Raw genomic sequence first — 18,065 nt, forward strand, 5'->3', positions numbered from 1 at the left:
TTTATGTTCACAATTGGCTTTATTGAACGTTCTTAATGTCTCTTGATTGACACATTGTCACATTCATCTCTTAACAAAACAGTTCTGTTCAATGCATAGAAATAGTTGTCACAGATTTAAACAAAATGCTTAAACATATAAACCTACACAAATAACAGTTTAATGTTTGCTCTCCTGAGTAAATGCACAATGTAATAATTTCTGGTTATACGCTTAAGACATTAAGCTGACTGACATAAAGCTGGACCAGAGTGAAACCCATTTAAAGAGTGTCAGAGCCTGCTGGGTTGGTGAAAAATAATAAATTCCAATAATGAAAGACAAAGAGAGGAATGCCTGCAAATTAAAAAGAGGCTGTATATTATGTTTGCACAGATTCAAAAATTGGGATGTAAAGAAACACCTTTCTAAAAAGACAAAAGGGAAAAGATGTGAGTTAGTTATCTTATTTTTTTATTAATTTTTTTATAAACTGAAGAACAAGAAGAATTATTTACAGTATGGGGAATCGATAATGTCAAACTATGTCATCTAGTGGTCAGGTTTGTAACCACATTTTCATTGACAAAAAAGTTGAATTTGCTACTTAAAGGTACAGTTTGTAATTCCTTCCTGGCCACATGCTCTAAACAAATAAAAGGCAGCATTTCACCTCCTCCACCCCCTCAACCAGGCTACTCTAAGGCTTATTTCTAATAACATGTAGAGCTTATCTTTATAATAATGAAGTTAAAGGATTGCCAAAATAACAGTGAACATGAGCAAACATTTTTCATCTAAACATCTTTCAAATACAAATCACATTTACACTTGGAAATGATCAGAGGAAATGTTGCTTTGCTAAATGGCTTATACCTGTACAGCATTTATATAGAAGTTGTAAATGTAAAAAAAACAAAGCAACCACATGTTGCACTTCTTCAGTTTGTGTGAACGTTTAAACATGCGTGTAGTACACTTTATATCTTGATCAGTCTGTGACAGTGTTTGTGTGTGTGATAAAGTAGTATTCATACAGCTGTGCCACGGTTTATCTCCAGATGTACCAGTTTGGGAGTTTTCCCCGGTGATTCATGTTCACCATTGTTTTGGTTTTCTGGTGTTTTCTCACCTCCCTTCTCTTTCTTCTCATCACTGCCCCTGTGAGAAAGAAAGAGCAAGGGTAAATTTGATTCTTCCATGTCAGAGTGGTAATATTTTGAAAGGTATTTCAAAAAATTGCATCATTCTCCTTAAACTTTGATGCAAAAAGCTTTTAAAGGCAAAACTTTTCTCTGTTGTTTACTGACATATCTGAGGTGCTTTTCTTTCAATCCTTCCCTCTTCTCACTATCTCTGGTGTCATTTACACTGGGGACGCTGGGGACATGTCCCCACCACAAAATCAGTCATTTCAAGGCCATTGAAAGCCATTTCAAGTCTGATTTTGTCCCTATCACTTTTTGGAAGCATTTGCTAAAAATGTTTTGAAAAATACCTTGCACCAAGAAACGTTAACTAACAAAGAGAACGGTTTAGGTTTGCACAAAAAGAAAGCATGCAATGCAATGTAAATATAGAAGAAACAAATGTGAAATGTCCAAAAAAAGACAAGTTGCTGATTACTGCATTATTTTATGTAATATTTTTATATTAATGAATCAGCTGAATACTTCTTTATATAAATACATTTCCACCATTAATTGGAGCAGAAAATGTCTCCAGAATGCAGGAAATTAAGTGTTTAATGCTCAAAATGTTCTGGGGGAGGACCTCCAGATCCCCCACTCATATATTTCAGCATTTCATATTCATATTCATATTTCTTGTGTTAAAAATCTTCTCATCTTGTTTTTAACCATCGTCAAGTCTCGTGACACACTTGTATCTTAACACCCCTAATTTGAGCCTTTATGTCCCCATCACTTTTCAACACAAAGTGACACCCTTGGCAGCAAACAGTATCAAGCAATTTGTTGTGTTTCCATGTGACATTGTCCTTCTTACTTCTTCTTGAAGAGTTTCTTGAATGAGCTCCTGAATCCTCCCTTTTCCTGCTTCCGACTCCTCTCACTGAAGGTTGTGTGGTTATTCTCCTCTGCCCCGCCCCTCCACTTTGACTCGTCACCCCACGATGGGAACCCGGAGTCCTGGTGGGGTTGATAATATTACATTTACTTCAGTTATGGTTTAATTATATTAGGTATCAAGGGCATAGCTTGATTATAAATGTTGGTGTTGCGGTATGGTATGCCAAGGTGTCCTTGAACAAGATACTAAATCCCTACCACTCGGGGTCAAAAGAGTGTCAGAAACTGATAAACATGTTGATTGGTACAGACAGATTTCATGTAAAGACATATTCGTTTGTTCACATATTTGCTGAAACTCACAATGCTGAGCAGACCATGATGATCGTCACTCTGTTTGTCAGTATCCACTCTGTTCCCCAGGGGACTGTGGACCTTCCGGGATGGCGTGGGACACCCTTTGCTGCCCTTACTGCCCTGGCGCTCCAGCTTGGCATGGCTGCCTAGTCCTGCCCTATTCAGGTGGTCTGATAGAGGACCACCATCCAGGCCACTCACTGTGTTGTCCATCTGCAGGCCGTTCAGTGACTAGACGGTGGAGAAGTAATAGTACGTGTTGATTATTTTTTAACATTTTTTGAGTATCTTTCTCTTTATTTATATAAGCACAAACAACCTCACCTTGCTTTTACGCTGGCTGGCCTGAAGGGGGCGATGCTGATTGTGACGCATCATTACAGCTTCATCCGGAGACACGCACCCTCGGTTGGGCAGTCTGCTGTAACCATTCCCCTGGCTTCCACTGTTGCCAAAGATGTCGCGAGTTGTCGACACATTCGCTGCCATTGTGTGATGTGAAGCTGAGGGGGCTTTGGGGCACTTCACGAAGGCAATGTCGATAGATGAATCTGAAGAGGCAGAGGAGCAGCGGTCGAACGTGGGGACATCATGAAAGGAGCCTCCGTCCTCTTCATATAGGCTCTCCATCCCTGGGGGATCCGGAGGGAGAAGAAACTCTCCAAGAGCATCGGCCAGAGCAGAGCCCGGTTGAACATGACGGAAGTCTGCGGGTCTGGAGGGAAGATGACGCTGGCACGACATGGTCCTCTCAGATGCCTCACTCTCTGGGATACTGCCAAGACCTGAAAGCCAAAGGTTGGTTGACTGGTTGACTGGTGGGGCTATTGTCCCAAAAGCATTTAAGTGACATGGGTTGCACGTCTGTTTCTGCCGAATCCCTACATAGGATACACAAAGTGACATCATGAAAAAACAACAAATAGTTGCAAACTGGGCTACAAAGCCTACAGATCTGACAGCCAGATACCTGTGGGCCAAAATGCGGAGTGTACCAAGTCTTGTTGACCCGAAATATTGTGAGACCTGTGTCCTGGACTTGAGGGATTGATTATTCAAGTCAGGTTTTTAACAGGTTTTTAAGGTTTTTTGCCAAATAATGTCTTATTTCCCTAGAGGTTAGACTTTGGCATGACACTAGCCAGACCTTCCTTTCCAGTGGTTGAGCAGAGTTAAACCCCTGTGTTGGCAAGCAGTCCTTGAGCAAGATACTTCATGAATACCAGCTCCAGGTGTGCTACTCAGAAGGGTTCAATATGCTTGAAGTTTCATCTGAACACATCTTCAAATAAATGTGGTCCTGTTCCAGATAACTACACTCTATTGCGGGTCTAAACGCAATGAATCTTACAAATAGGGACAAAAATATACACTCTCGGACAGTCTCGTACTCGATTGTACATAATAAAAATGCTGGAAGTAGCTGTGTCAAGAATGAAAAAGGAGAGCTGGTCAGATTGTGAGTTTCAGAAAGTTACATTGGTCTAATGTCTAATCAGAAACCACAGAAAGTGGCAATAAGCTTCTGTGACAACAGACCTGTTGGTTTGTGGTTCCGTGAGTCCAGGTCCGGGCTGAAGAACTGGAGCTGGGAGGGCCACTCTGTGTCGTAACAATGAGTTTCGGGATCCTGGTCCCGATCCCAGTCCTGGAAACGATGAGACTGGATCTGCTCCAGGAGACGCTGCTTGCTCCGCCTCACCTGGTTAGCATGTTCTCTGTGAGGGATAGACGGCTCATCAACCCTATTTCCGGCAGCAGCAAGCAACTTTTTACAGGAAAAAGCGCTGATAAACCCTTTGGATGCTTCCTCCTTAGCAACAAATAACATATATATATATATAAGGGAGAGAGTTAAGAATGTATAAATACTCACAGCATGGTACTGCTGCAAGGGTACGGTGAGCCAATATTGTTAGCTTGAATCCCACTTTCCACTGTCTTTAACAGCTGTTTCATGTTAGACCTGCAGTGCAGAACACTGCTTTAGCTTAATTTGTCAGGTTCAAACAGTGAGAATATGTGTTGGTGTACCTCTTAAGCATGTGTGTAATGCTGAATGGTAATCCTGACCTCTTCACCTCCTTGCGGTTGTGCAGCAAAAGCTCCTGGTTGTGCTGGAGGAGGCTGTGGTACTGAGCTGTGAAGGACCTGAACTGCTGGATGCACACCAGCAGCAGGAAGTAGTCTGGGTGCTCTGCGTCTGTCTGCCTCAACAGCCCCTGCACACACACACAGATATATTAACTTATATATTTTCACACATCTTTAAGCAGATACTGTCTTCAAAGTCATGAGCATCAATTAGATATTTAGCATATCTTTCGGTTTCCAGTGTGTGATCATGTATCTTTCTTTATGTATCATCTCAATGTTTAACATTTGCTTTTTATTTTGTTCTTTTTCTCTATATGTATGTAATGTGCTATTTTAACTTTGAGTTTGAATTGACAGTGTGTTGCATTTTAAAGTTAGGTCCTTTAAATGTAAATCATGATCTACACTGCTTAAAGTGTGTGTGTTAATCTCACCTGTAGCAGCAGCAGATATTCAGGGATCCTCTGAACCGGCTGAAGGAGCAGAGTGTAGAGGGAGGGTTTGGATTCGTCACCCGTTATGTCACTCTGATAGAAGCCCAATGCGGCCAATCAGAGTCAAAGGGCAGCACAGGTCGACCAATCAGGATGGAAGAAAATAACCACTTAGTACAGCAATGTGATTTTATTCAAATGAAAGGTCTGTAAATATTACACTCAAAGAGGGCTGGAATTTACTTTTTGTGGCTACTAGATATTTAAGTTACCAGCCAGTCAAACATTTCTGAGAACATAGAAGACTCATCAGACTAGTTTTAGAATTGCAGGGATGCTGGTGTTCTCTGCCATTAGTCGCAATAAGTCGTAGAATATTTTATGTTTCATATTGTACCATAAGCTTTGACATGTTATGTCCTTTCCTGCCTGCCCTGTCTTGCTACTATCTCTAATGCTATACACATGTCATGTCATATCACAGGCTGTCACGTCGCTTCCTGTCCTGATGTCTCCTGCACTGTCCCCATCCCTTATGTGTTACCTCCAGGAAGGCAGAAGATTTCACAGAGCTGGAGGAAAGCATGGTGACGACTGACAGACAGTCCGGAAGCTCCTTCAGGTAGGACACATAAAAGTCCAAGAAATCACTCTGCAGGGAGACAGAGAGAGATCCTGTCTGTGTTTGCATGTACGTTTTCATGCACCATCCACGCACACTTTCTACTTTCTCCTCCCTTCATTGTCAGTCTTTTGAGACTGATTAGACTGTAAACAGCAGATCATGATGCCCGTGTGTGGATAGAAAAACAGTTAGACAAACACAGTCGAGCTTAATGTAAGCTTCCAGCTGTCATTCAAGTTAACTATTTAAAATTTTGCTGATTTAAAACAATTCACTCATTTGTTTTATGATATTTGTGTTCTGCTGAGGTGAGATATTTTCAGAAACCTCACTGGAAGTTTCAGGGCTCCCTCAAATTCCCATTAAATATAAGCACATACAACAACCTAAACAAATAAAAGACCTATGAAATGAAAATCAAGGAAAAAAACTATTTCAAAAAACAGTATAATTACATATTTTGACATAATAGAATGTTTTAAAAATATAAAGCTTGTAATTAGATGATTCCTGTAATTTCTTTTCTGCTATTTTTCTCCCTCAAGCTCAATGCAGGAGGGCTCATAATACATTGTGAATCTGCATTTATATTTTCTAAATAGGCAGGTGTTTCTACCAATTACTGCATTTCCCCCCATTCACTGTAATGAGTCTATTCTATTAAAGCCAATTATACATTCGCTTTGTATTGTATTATACTCCAGCAGTGTATTGCGTCTGCTTTTGGCTTTCAGCTGATGTTTGGATGCCACTAGCACCTTTCTATATGTTACAACACAATATAACCTTGTTTTTTACTTTCGGTAAAAGATTTTTGATACTTTAAATCCATATGTCCCTGGAGCATTTAGATTTTTACACTACTGACATTATTGTGGCAAATTGAATTCCTAATGTTGTCTGGCTGGAGGTCCCCTGAAAAGAGGGGGGAAAGGAAGTCCTGAAGTGCACTCACAGGTTTTCACAGAAATAAAATGTTTTATATATACAAAAATCACCATTTAGTATATAATGCCTGTAGGGGTTCAAGTCTTTCTGAGAATTTTAATTTTGTCACATAAGGACTAGTATTCTTATTTTGTCATCAGTTATTTTGCACACTGATTACTAGAATCATTCTTGTCTTTGTACTATATCTGTATTCCAGCTCTCAACATGGCTCTACTGGAATTTGACATTTTATTTCATGTCCGTCATGGCTGCCAAAGCGTTTCAGAGTCATTATAATTGGCCAGTCACAAGACCGAACCTTTTGACCCTTCCATATTAACTAGACTGGAACAGCAGTGAGCATTGTGAATGTCAAGTTTTTGATTTACAAGCAAGTAAACTTGAGGTCCAGATCTTTTATATAGTATAATATAGTTGTTAAAGTCGCCACAGGAATACCAGATACATCAACAATGTGCTGATTCAATTCTGTGGTCATTTTAGAGGCTGTGGTTTGTGGTGGTGGTGGTGTATTGAACAGCATTATACAAAAAACATTTCTTTAATATATTTTCCACAGTGGCCAAACACAAAAAAAGGGCACAGAAGTGAAATGATCTGTTGCAAATGCAGGGATAGCGTGGTCACACACAGGCTGTATTTTTCAGTCAAGCTTTTTGCTTTTAAAAAGGGGGGGACATGCATCTGTAACACTTATTGCCAACAGGTGACACAGGTGTCAAGATTTTAGAGGTATTTATTTTGTTTAGCAGTAGATGGTGCATATTGACATGTCTTCATAAATATCAGCAGAAAACAATCGTCTGGTGAAATGCTTCCCTATTATGTGTTAATAATGTACACACAGTTTGGAGACTTAACACCAAAATGAACAGCTGAATATTGTTTGATGAATCCAATCTCAGGTTTAAAAAAAAAAAAAAGAGAATAACTATTCCAGTATAGTTTGATACTGATGCAACTGCTAATGTGATTAAAGCTTGCGGTTTTCCTTACTGCAGGCCAATACGGCGCCTGTATGCAGACACCAGAGCAGCAACCCAAGCTAGCACAAGTATCTTTATGGACTATCCAAAGCAACTGAACTTGGTTGAAGATCATTGTTAGTATTTCAGGATTTCTAATATCATCAACCAAGTCCAGTTGCCCTTGATTTTAACCTTTGGATAACTATGACCTGGAGGACTGAGAACCTTCACAGACATCTTTATGAACTACTGTCTGTGGGTCAAAAGTAATTGCTACTTTTTGACCTCACATTGTTCAAACAATTCTAACATTCAAACTCAAATTCTGTGTTTGTTGTTTACCTCTTTGCTGGTGAGCCTCATAAACACATCCCCCATGATGCCTTGCCACTGGCTCTTGAGCACACGTTCCTGGAGAGTATGGAGGAGCTCAAGGTGCTGCTGGATCAGAAACCTGAGAGAGCTGGGAAATGGACTAAAGACGGCGAGAAAGAGAGAAGAGGAGAGGATAGAAATCAATTACAGAGACTACTTGAATGAAATAAGTTCTCTTACAGAATAATTACATAAAAACTGACTTTTTTTTGGAGACAAATTTTGTCATGTTGAAGAGACGACTTAAAAAGGATGCATTTTCAGCTTCCAGAAACGGCTCATATACAGAAGTTATTGTAAACAACCTTCATCTTTGTACTTTTATATAATATACTAAACTTCCTGGTAATTATTGTACCATCTTGCGTGACAGACATCTGGCAGCAGACAAATGAGGTTAAAACAAATGCAATAATTTACAAATCCCATTGGACCTGCTTCAGAATTTGCACCTTTTCATTGGTGCTGTTTGTCACTGGAAACATGTGTGCTGAAATAAACACTGATTACATTAGCAAGCTATGTAGAGTCTTTTAAAAGAGTGTCCTCTCTGTCTCCCTGGTGTTTATAACCTGCTTTTATTTGATTAGTTTATTTCCTGCCCCCCCCAACCCACCCATCCCTACCATAAACTCTTAATTTAGGTCAGTAGCCCGGCTGGAATAAATTCTGAGTGTAGATCTGTGTGTGAGTAAGAGAGCAATGAGAGTCTGTGTAGATCTTTTCAATATGAGATAAGGTTGGCGATGTTTGAATCATTCTGTGTTTCCATTGGTTGTGTGTGCAACTTCTTAAATGTAGTGTTTAAATAAGACCTTTCTACAGAGACAAAGTTTAAATCTTTTCTCCTTATTAAACAACCTCCTTAGTCATTATTATTTAATTTCATTATTGTCTTTTAATGATGTCCATAATAGATTTCAGTTTGTGTGTTCACAGACTTACCGTTTGTCTTTGGGAGTGAGCGCTTCTGATCCATTGAAAGAGATGTTAGCTTTCAGTAACAGAGATAAGTGGGACACATAAACTCGCTCTGACTCCAGCAGCTCCAGAGCAACTCTCTGTCTCTTATCTGCACACACACACACACACAAACAGAAACACAATATATGTTTAAACTATGTTGAGTTATATATACAGTAAGTAGTCTATGAGGGGTTTTGTGATATGGGCTTTCGACTACGTCATCTGTGTTGACCAAAACTATATTTTTTGCCATATGTAAATAATGATGACATTTTGGGAAATACACTTATTCTCTTTCTTGCCGAGAGTTAGATGAGAAGATCGATTCAAAATCTGTCCGTTCAAAGCTCAAGCAAGGAGACAGTTAGCATTGCTTAGCATAAAGACTGGAAACAGGGGGAAACAGGTAGCCTGGCACTATCAAAAGAGAATAGATTCACCTACCAGCAGCTCTAAAGCTCACTAAATAACAAATCATATCTTGTGTGTTTAATCCGTACAAAAACCAAATGGCAGTTTGTGGTTTTACGGGGTATTATTTCTTGACAGAGCGTTGTGACTTCCTGTAGCCTCCTCTGGTTTACTAGCAAGTTCACAACTCCAAGAACAAGATAATGTGTTAATTAGTTAACTTTACAGGCACTTCAGGATGGATAGTGTTAGCTTTGAACAGAGCCAGTCTAGCTGTATCCCCGTTTCCAGTCTTTATGCTAAGTTAGGCTAACTGTCTGGGTTTGCTGTAGCCTTACATTTAATGGACAGATAAGGAGGATATTGTTCTTCTCGTCTAACTCTAAATGTAGAACTATTTATTTTAATGAATGGGCATGTATTGTGTGTTGTGGCCTTAGTGAGCAAACTATTAAGTATTAGCAGCAGTTAGCACTCCTAGTGGTTCTAGTGATAATAGAAGTGCAGCAGCAGTATCATTATTAGTTGCATTAATACATATACTTCTTACTGTTTTCAGTCGTGCTGTTGGGTGTCTCTGTGTCATCTCTGCTGTTCTTCCTCTCTCCCCATGCTGGAAATTTGGATGGACAACCTCTCTGCTGCTGCTGAACCTCATGATCAGAGGTGGAGGCTGCAAGACACACAAATGTGAAATGACTCTTATAGGTCTGTCATATATTTTTCTGCACTTCACCTTCTTCACACACGTACACAGTTTAGTGTGCAGACATGAATGATACATACACATATTGACTCACTCTGTGTGGATGTGGTGCTCCTCTGTGGTGACCCGCTATGTGGCAGACTGGAAAAGAAGTGTTGAATAACACCAAGGTCTGACTGACTGGGCACACAGATGTGTTCATCCCCTGATGCCGTTAGCACATCTGCCTTGGAGCTCTCTCTGCATTTGAACCGATCAGCAGCAGAAGGAGAAGGAAAAGATGATAAAAACAACTTATTTGCCAAGTCACACAACACAGTTTTTGCATCCCTGCCAATAAGTATTTGTTTGGGGAAATCAAAAGCAGCCCTGGAGCAATTTTACAGTCTTGGCCTTGCCCAACTGCACTTTAATGGCATTAGTAGACGCTCTAGAGCTGAGATAACAGGTAAAAATGCAAATAAGTTAGAAGAATGCAAAATGTGTACATTAAATATAATTTAAATGTATTTTTGTGGATGAAACAAATGTGTGTAACTACAGTGGCGATACATCGACCATTGTGTCCCTGAGCAAGACATGTAACCCCTAGTTGTAAAGTTACCCCTAGTTATAAAATCTTCAGCTAAATTACTAATTATTATTACCACAGTACATCCTTATTATGTATGTTTCAGCCCTACCTTTGTGAAACAGAGAGGATATCTTTGGTGTTTTCTGTCTGCAACAGTTCTATCCTCTTCTGCACCTCTCTCTGTCTGCTGGATACATCCTTTATGTGGAAAAACACCACATTCAGCTCCTCCTGCAAGCAGATTATACCAAGGAACTGCATTAGTGTAACTGCTGTAAACTGATAAGAGTTTGCATTTTACAGTGTGAGCCGCCGGGTCAGATTTAGAGAGAAATCTGCTGGATAGCTTTAGGGCACAAATCAAGAACAGGGCATTTTTCTTCCAGGGCAGCTAGAGCCAATGCTTTTATAGTTTTGTGATGTCAGATGGTGGAATAAATTACTAAAGCAGATAGGAAAATCACTTCCAACATGGGAAACGTTTTAAGTAAAATACATATTTATTAAGAATTGGTGGGATTTACAGGAAATAGCTTCTAAATGTCACTAAAACTACAAAATACAGCTGCTATCACATAGTTTGCCAGTTGTATGCACCTTTTGTGGTGTGGTAATCATGCTAAATATTATACAGCTTACACATTTCTGATACTGCGGGCATGTGCTTGTATGTCCAACTCTAACAACCTTCCATTCAATGCCACATATATAGCCATCATAAAAAATATACCACATGCCTGAAATATCTAAAAATGTGTGTGCAGATGCAGCATGTGAAAGTCAAAAAAACGTGTCTGAAAAAGTAGCCTTTCTGTCTAAATGACATTAGTTTTCACTTTCAGTCAGATGTTCTAAATTACGTTACAGCAGTCTCATCACCACACCAAGAAAAGACTGTGTGTAAGTTTGTGCGTGTGTGTTTTTAACTGTGTGGCGTTCTCCGCACCTTGAAAGTGTTGAGTGAGTTCTTGAGACTCATTATCTTATCATCCACATCAGTCTGATGGGCCTGGAGCTTCTCCTCCAGACCGTGATCCCGCTGACGCAGCTCGCACAACTCCGTCAGGGCATTATGGAGCCCCTCGCGCAGCTCGGCCACCAGGCCCTGCAGCTTCGGCACAAGAAGCAATGGAATTCATCTATTCAGCAGCATGTTTTGGGCAAGTTGACTGCTTCAAATGAAATTTAATTCTTTACTCTCTTTTAGCACTTTATGATTTCTTTATTATATTATTCTACTGGAAGTAGTTTTTATTATTCTTTAACATCCTCTTTTCTTTCCAGTCTTTTAGGTCTATAAATCTTGCCTTTCCATCAGTTATTGCAGTTTTGTTGCATCTTCTTTTGTGGAGTCTTTTAGAATTCGCTTTCAACAGCCTATACCTGAATTTACTTTCCTCTACCCTTCATGATCTTTAAATTCTTACATTCTGTACAGATAATTATTTATTTAAAAATAAATCTCATTTTCTCATCGTTTCTTAATAATATCACGTAAGTAATGGATTCTTTATCCGCCTCCTCTTTTCTCTGCAGTTAGTCTTAGTTTTCATTATAGCTGATTGAATTTATTCAGCAGGGATAACTGAATCAGCTCATGGGAACATAGCATGGGCTGAAGCAGCTCTTACTTGTCCAATCTTTTCATCGCTCTCTTGTTTGCTCTCTCTCCCTCAGTCATGTGAAAAACATCAGGCAGCAGCCTGAATGGAGCATCTGTCCTGTGTGCCTTCTGCTTTTCTTCCTTTCTGATGTTATCAATGCTTGTCAGTGCTACTGTACGCCTTTACACGTGGTGGTGGTGGTGGGGGTCTAAAGATGCTCTACAGGATGAGTTCCTCATGGATTTCATTGTTCAATTGCAAGTTAAGATAATGTTGTGGTTGGTTCCCTTGAATAAGTAAAATAATTTAAATGCTAAAATGTTTAGATTTTAATAAAGACAAAGTGAGTAATAAGTAAACTTTACTAGCCTCGTGTGACCCATTCAGAACTTAATTTAAAAACAATAATATTAAATTTTGGGCAGATTTTGTGAGTTATGAGATATGATAACAAAACTAAAACTAAAAGCCCCAAAAATAAGCTCAAACAATTATCAACACTCATTACACCATCTTAACATAAAGGCATAATGAGTCATTTAAAGTTGGCCCTGGCTCAAGAGCGAGCAAGCAAGAGCAGCTCGGTCAAACAGACACACAGACCTGAAGCTCTTTATTTATCCGTAACACAGACAGAGAGCAGAGGAGAGAGACCGCACTGTAACCTGGTCACTACATTTTCCTGATCTCACACACTGCCCAAAGGTTGCCACCCAGAAATGCAACCAAACACAGCGAAATACACACCACATGCACTATGATTAGAGGAGCTTGGACATTTTTGGGCATTTTCTCTGTAACGCTGCTCTCAAGCTGAGTTAGCGCCATTTGTAGCTTTTTGTTATATAAAGTGACTCTTGTGACACTCTTGGAAGCTCAACCCTATTTCTTTCACTAATAGAAATTGTTAGTCTGAGAAAATGCCACATATTCATTTTTGGTAAGACACATCACTGTCTCCTCTGTCAGAGAATTGAGTTGGCAACAGATATTATTTTGTCTGTAGGTTGCTTGTTTGCAATTCTTGCTGTGGTAGAATTTTCTCATGGTGGTCAGTGTTGAAAGATATCCAAGTTAATTTGTCCTGTCAAACATAAATCACATATGTAAAGAAGCATGAGGCACAGTGTGTCCAAACTTCAAAGCAGTGGCTGTTGAACTGCAGAGTAGCATTTCTACTGTTCTATCCAAGAATGTCAAGAGAATTAAACTCCAGACAGCATCTCACATGATGAGATTGACATTTGACCTTTCTGTGACTTGACCCTAATCTTTTCTTGAGATCATGATATCACATGTCACATGGTCACAACTTTGTAAAAGAAAATGCCAGCAGGTAAATGCTACTACCTGCTAGCAGCAGGTGAATAGCAGTTCAAGAGCGAAGTGAGTTTCGCAAAAGCAGTCCCCACAAAATGTTTCAAATGTAAGAAAAGAGAGAGAAAATATTACTGGACTCCTCTGTTCAAAGTGTGCGGTACCAGCTGTATCAGAGTTGGTTAATGACATAATGACTGAGCCATTACACCATAAGGTTACTTTTGTTGTGTGGAAAAGAAGAGTTCTCGATTACCTGAGCAATTTCTAGGTTTGCCTCCTCCACATTTTCTTCTTTAACTAAAATAAAAAGCAAAACACAACAATAAACTTAGTTAGGTATTCACTTTGGTGAAAATGTTGATTGATTACACAATATAATTACTATATTAATAAACAGACATGGTAGCCCATCAGGGTGGGCCATTCATACCTTGGATAATAATATGTTATGCAAACATAAAACTGGAGACATGTAATTGAGAAATGTTATGTAATTTGACATTGACGTTTGCTTAAATGTCAGCAAAATACTATAGACTCTGAACCTTACTGTTGTCGCCACAAAGACCTTATTCATTAAATTTTAGTCATCTATTTAATGACTTATTTATCTATTTCTAAAATCCAACCTGTTGGCTCATGTTATAAAATGCAGTGTAAAGGCTAGTTAACACTGTTGATGCAATGGACTCAGAGCTTTTAAACTCACAGGAATACCTTTCCCAGACTCCTGGTCCATAAACCTTCTCAGTTCAAGGAACACAACCAAAATGATTTTGAACCATATGAATCATTAGACACAAATCTAAACATATTCTTTATGGAGTGACCAATATTATAGTGAGATGTTAATATCATAATATCTGCACTGAACGATCTTGTCAACCACAAGACGAAAAGGTGTTTAAATCCATTTTATCTATATTTATAGAGTGAATTCATGTTTTTCGAGGTAATCGTTGTTGGTTCACATTTCCATCAAAACAGAAGAATAAATCTAAGGAGGGTGAGTATCTGCGTGCAATTTGTTAAAAGGTGAAAACAGTACAGGGTTCATAACAAATATTTTATACCACAGAAGTCAAGATTAGAGCAGTGCTCACGTGCCAGTCCTTCTCAGAAGAGAGTAACTATACTCAAGAACAAGCATCATTTTTCTTTCCTTTCACTCCTGTCTCATTTGTCTCTCATTTTTCACAAATTTGTCATCATTCCTGTGACTTGTGGTAACTTTAAGTCTACAAGTCTCATAATAATTGTAAGTGGAGCAGCTGCCGAAAGTGTCTCCGATGGACTGACATTTATTTCTAGTGATTTCTAGTTACTACATTTTGACTGAATTCTTTTTATGTTTACAAAATTACTTGGCTGCTGGAGGAAAGTGCTGCACAAGGAAATTCAGATTCTTGATGGATTTGATGATTTTTTTTAATGCAGCACATTTTGGGACAATTTGCTGGTTGTATAAAAGCACAATACGTTTCTTTGTTGTGGAAATGATGAGGCTGCTGCCAACATTGCTGAGGGTCATCTGGAATACATACTTGCCAATTATGCATGATAATACATGTAAGAACCCGCATGATGCCATGTACCACATATGTAACACTTCTTGACTGTGAAAGAGCAAAAGAAAGAATATACAGTGTCTAACACTGGAGTTTCTATCCGCAGGATATACAGTATGACAAATGTCCTCACAGCTTGGCTTTGTGCTATTGGCCTCAGTTGTTACAGGCCAGAAAAAGCTGGAGGAGAGATATCAACATTACAACTTACTATACCAGACTGACCTTAAACTTAAAGACAAAAATGAGGAAGCATTACCATTCCCAAACCTGAACCCTTATCTCCAAGAGCATCTGTTCAAAAGTTACAGAATAACAGAGTCAAAGTTTTTTGACACCTGTTTTACCTTCTGACACTTCCTCCGTCTTGTCTTGTGTATCTGGTTTATCATTCTCCATGTTTAGGTATCCTGTCCGGTCTGGTCCAATCTATCGTCTGGTGCTTATCTCCAGCTCACGATGACTTCAGTCCGCTCCTCTGCGTTGTTCTTTTCCTGTGAACAGCCCTATCCTTTGCTGTGATCCCTCACTTTCTCTCCTCCATAGCATGTGAGTCCTATGATTTTCCATTTGCACAAAAAGGCCCTTGTCTTCAGAGACTAGAGGGACAGAAGGCAAGATCAGGAGGAGAGAGAAATTTGGTCGTCATACTGCCAAATACTGTAACTAACTCAGCTCATTAGATTTAAGGAGGGGTGACTGGTTGTTAATGATGATGATAAACAGGGCACCACTGATCAGTGTAAGCTTGCAATGGAAAAGCCAGTTATTGCAGTGGGTAAAAGTTGATTGTAGTCCCCTGCCAGTCCAAAAACGTGTCAGTATAAGTATGTAATAATTGCTGCAGTGTCAAGTCTGTGTAGATGCAAAGAGCTGCACAATGTCACCAACATTATCATTCATTTGGAGGTGTGTCTACGCAGACAAAACATTTTGGTCCAATATTCACTCTCTTTTTAGCTCTGGTTTTGGTCTCCACCAACTCCTCAGAATAAATATCTGGGTTTTTGCTAAATGCTTCACTGTGTTCACCAGCTAGTTGCTACTGTTTCTGTCTGCTGGTGGGTGCTGGGCAGGCAGTGTACAGTGGGAAGAGTTTATCAGAAAGGTTTCTTCAAAACAGATTCCTGCTATGATAGGAAATGATGTTGATGAGAGCCGTGAGAGTGAACCAAAACAGTGACGTTGTGGGCTGTAAAATGAAAACAATGAGGTGAAAGATGGTATAAAACTCTGTAGAGTTCAGTAGTAGAGTGATTATTCCCTGTGGGTTCATTACTACAAGTGACCCCTTTCAGATTACAAATTATCATCAGGCCCATTGCCAATAAAAAAATATTTATAAGAGCAGCTTTAAATGATAAGCTGCTCTACCAAAAATCCATTGTTTAGTAGGCTATTAAATACTAGTCAACCCTTGTAGATTTGAAAGACAACTGCAGCTGTACTATACTTGAATTCAAGTCAGTTAAAATTGTTTCCAATGATGACCAATGAGTTTTCCCTTAGAACATTAAGGTAAACCACTCATGCGGCTTAATCCATTTCAATTCAAACTTTTGCCAAAATACCACTAGTCATGGTTATATTTGCTCCTCAAGTTGGTACAGAAGACTGCAAATTCAGCTGTCAGTCAGACTAAGAGTGAGGTGAAGAACTGGGCTGATATACTACTGAGTCTTGATTAGTGGAATGCAGATCAGGTGTGCAGGTGGAGAGCCAGGGCCAGAGTGGGAAGCCACGCCCAAAAAGGCACACAGACAACACAGAGAGACACAAGGGATCGGGAGGAGAACTGCAGAATCTAAAGGAAATCCCATTAGGAAGAGTTTCTCCTCAACCAACACGCCAAATAGTTTTTGGACAGAAAAGCAGTTCATGGTTGTTCACTCAGACCTGTTGTGTAGGGAATTTCTTAAAAACTAACATCCTTATCAGTTCGACAGTTCGAAAGATAGATGTTACCCTCGTGTGTATGCATGTGTTAGCCTGATCAATTTCACATCCTCTTGCCTCATGGCTGACAGAAGCCTGTGTTTTTCTCTCTGACCATGTCGGTAATGCGCGGTTTCGGAAGTCTATCTGTTTGTTCCTGCCTGTCTGTCTCTTTTCATATCTACAGTATGTTTCTTTTTTCTCGGTGGAGACAATAAAGCCCGGAGACAAGACAAACAGCTGAGCGGCTCCTCATTTCAACAACAAACCTGTGTTTGAAGGTTACATCATTCCCACACATCATCTGATTCGGTGGTTACATGTGAATGTGAGCTTAAGAGAATGAACTATCCATTGCTCTTTGCACAAAAAACAAAAACAAAACTTGTCTTATTCACCATAAATTAAATGGGATTTAGAGAAAAAGTTATTTTGATGATTTTCTTATGAAAATAGTGTCATGTAACTAAACCATGAGTTCAAAACAGTTATTGTTGTTGTACAAGTCTTTTACCTTATCCATAACTCCATAACTCAATGGAGTATGCTGCCTCTTTATTTCAGATAGAGGAGGAAAGAGCTGTATAAGGCTAATCCTACTCTTTCTTATTTGCCTGGAGAAACCATGCCTCAGACTGTCCAGTCTGTTGTGCAAGGCGACAATAACTCTGGCCTTTTCTTATGTAGACCTGCCCATATGCACTACATCTGTTTTCCTAACACAGAAGTTACAGCATGAAATAGGAACACTTTTGTCAGACAGTTATAATAAGCAAGCCGTTGTGTCCTGGATTCTTGATCTGAGTCTAATATGATTAGATAGAAAACAGGAACCATGAGGTTCACGATGGTAGAAAGGTCAACTCTTTCCTTTCTTTTTCACAGCTGAAGACACTGCCTTAGTGTGACATTTCTGCACCTCTATAAACAAGATGGGCATATATATTAAAAATATTACCTTTCCATTCAATGCAATTTACACAAACTCAAAATTTACCATAAATCATTCATCCTCAGCACTGCTCTATTGAATATAGTTTATTTCTGTCTACCATTTTTATTATTGATTTTATATGTATATTGTCTGCTACGTAGAAGAAGGAAGTTACAAACTCAATTTCACTCTACAGCTTGTTGACAAATAAATCTACCTTGTACACTGTAT

At 39.3% G+C, this 18,065-nt stretch overlaps 1 protein-coding gene and 1 long non-coding RNA gene across 6 annotated transcripts in view; one reads left to right on the top strand and one right to left on the bottom strand.

Annotated features, from left to right (window-relative positions):
- The window catches only part of arhgef33 (Rho guanine nucleotide exchange factor (GEF) 33), an 18,816-nt gene continuing 751 nt past the window's right edge, over positions 1 to 18,065 (bottom strand). Inside the window, exons 2-18 of one of the 5 annotated variants that reach the window (XM_046071523.1) lie at positions 15,313 to 15,564; positions 13,651 to 13,694; positions 11,420 to 11,578; positions 10,583 to 10,704; positions 9,994 to 10,139; positions 9,744 to 9,866; positions 8,762 to 8,888; positions 7,784 to 7,916; positions 5,442 to 5,549; positions 4,898 to 4,990; positions 4,401 to 4,588; positions 4,243 to 4,332; positions 3,906 to 4,084; positions 2,691 to 3,247; positions 2,373 to 2,597; positions 1,987 to 2,129; positions 1 to 1,140 (exon numbers count right to left, since the gene is read on the bottom strand). In XM_046071523.1, the coding sequence (XP_045927479.1) occupies positions 1,011 to 1,140; positions 1,987 to 2,129; positions 2,373 to 2,597; positions 2,691 to 3,247; positions 3,906 to 4,084; positions 4,243 to 4,332; positions 4,401 to 4,588; positions 4,898 to 4,990; positions 5,442 to 5,549; positions 7,784 to 7,916; positions 8,762 to 8,888; positions 9,744 to 9,866; positions 9,994 to 10,139; positions 10,583 to 10,704; positions 11,420 to 11,578; positions 13,651 to 13,694; positions 15,313 to 15,364 (2,619 nt within the window). In that variant the 5' untranslated portion in view covers positions 15,365 to 15,564 and the 3' untranslated portion in view covers positions 1 to 1,010. Of the gene's footprint in view, positions 1,141 to 1,986; positions 2,130 to 2,372; positions 2,598 to 2,690; positions 3,248 to 3,905; positions 4,085 to 4,242; positions 4,333 to 4,400; positions 4,589 to 4,897; positions 4,991 to 5,441; positions 5,550 to 7,783; positions 7,917 to 8,761; positions 8,889 to 9,743; positions 9,867 to 9,993; positions 10,140 to 10,582; positions 10,705 to 11,419; positions 11,585 to 13,650; positions 13,695 to 15,312; positions 15,565 to 18,065 lie in introns of all 5 variants that reach the window. The other 4 variants (XM_046071522.1, XM_046071525.1, XM_046071524.1 and 1 more) reach the window with 4 other exon arrangements.
- Positions 2,697 to 8,334, top strand: LOC123984574. The gene is made up of 2 exons (XR_006828456.1): positions 2,697 to 3,164; positions 5,382 to 8,334. It is a non-coding gene; the product is annotated as an uncharacterized LOC123984574 (long non-coding RNA).

The sequence above is a fragment of the Micropterus dolomieu genome, linkage group LG15, assembly GCF_021292245.1.
Source record: "Micropterus dolomieu isolate WLL.071019.BEF.003 ecotype Adirondacks linkage group LG15, ASM2129224v1, whole genome shotgun sequence".
In the NCBI taxonomy this organism is placed as follows: domain Eukaryota; kingdom Metazoa; phylum Chordata; class Actinopteri; order Centrarchiformes; family Centrarchidae; genus Micropterus; species Micropterus dolomieu.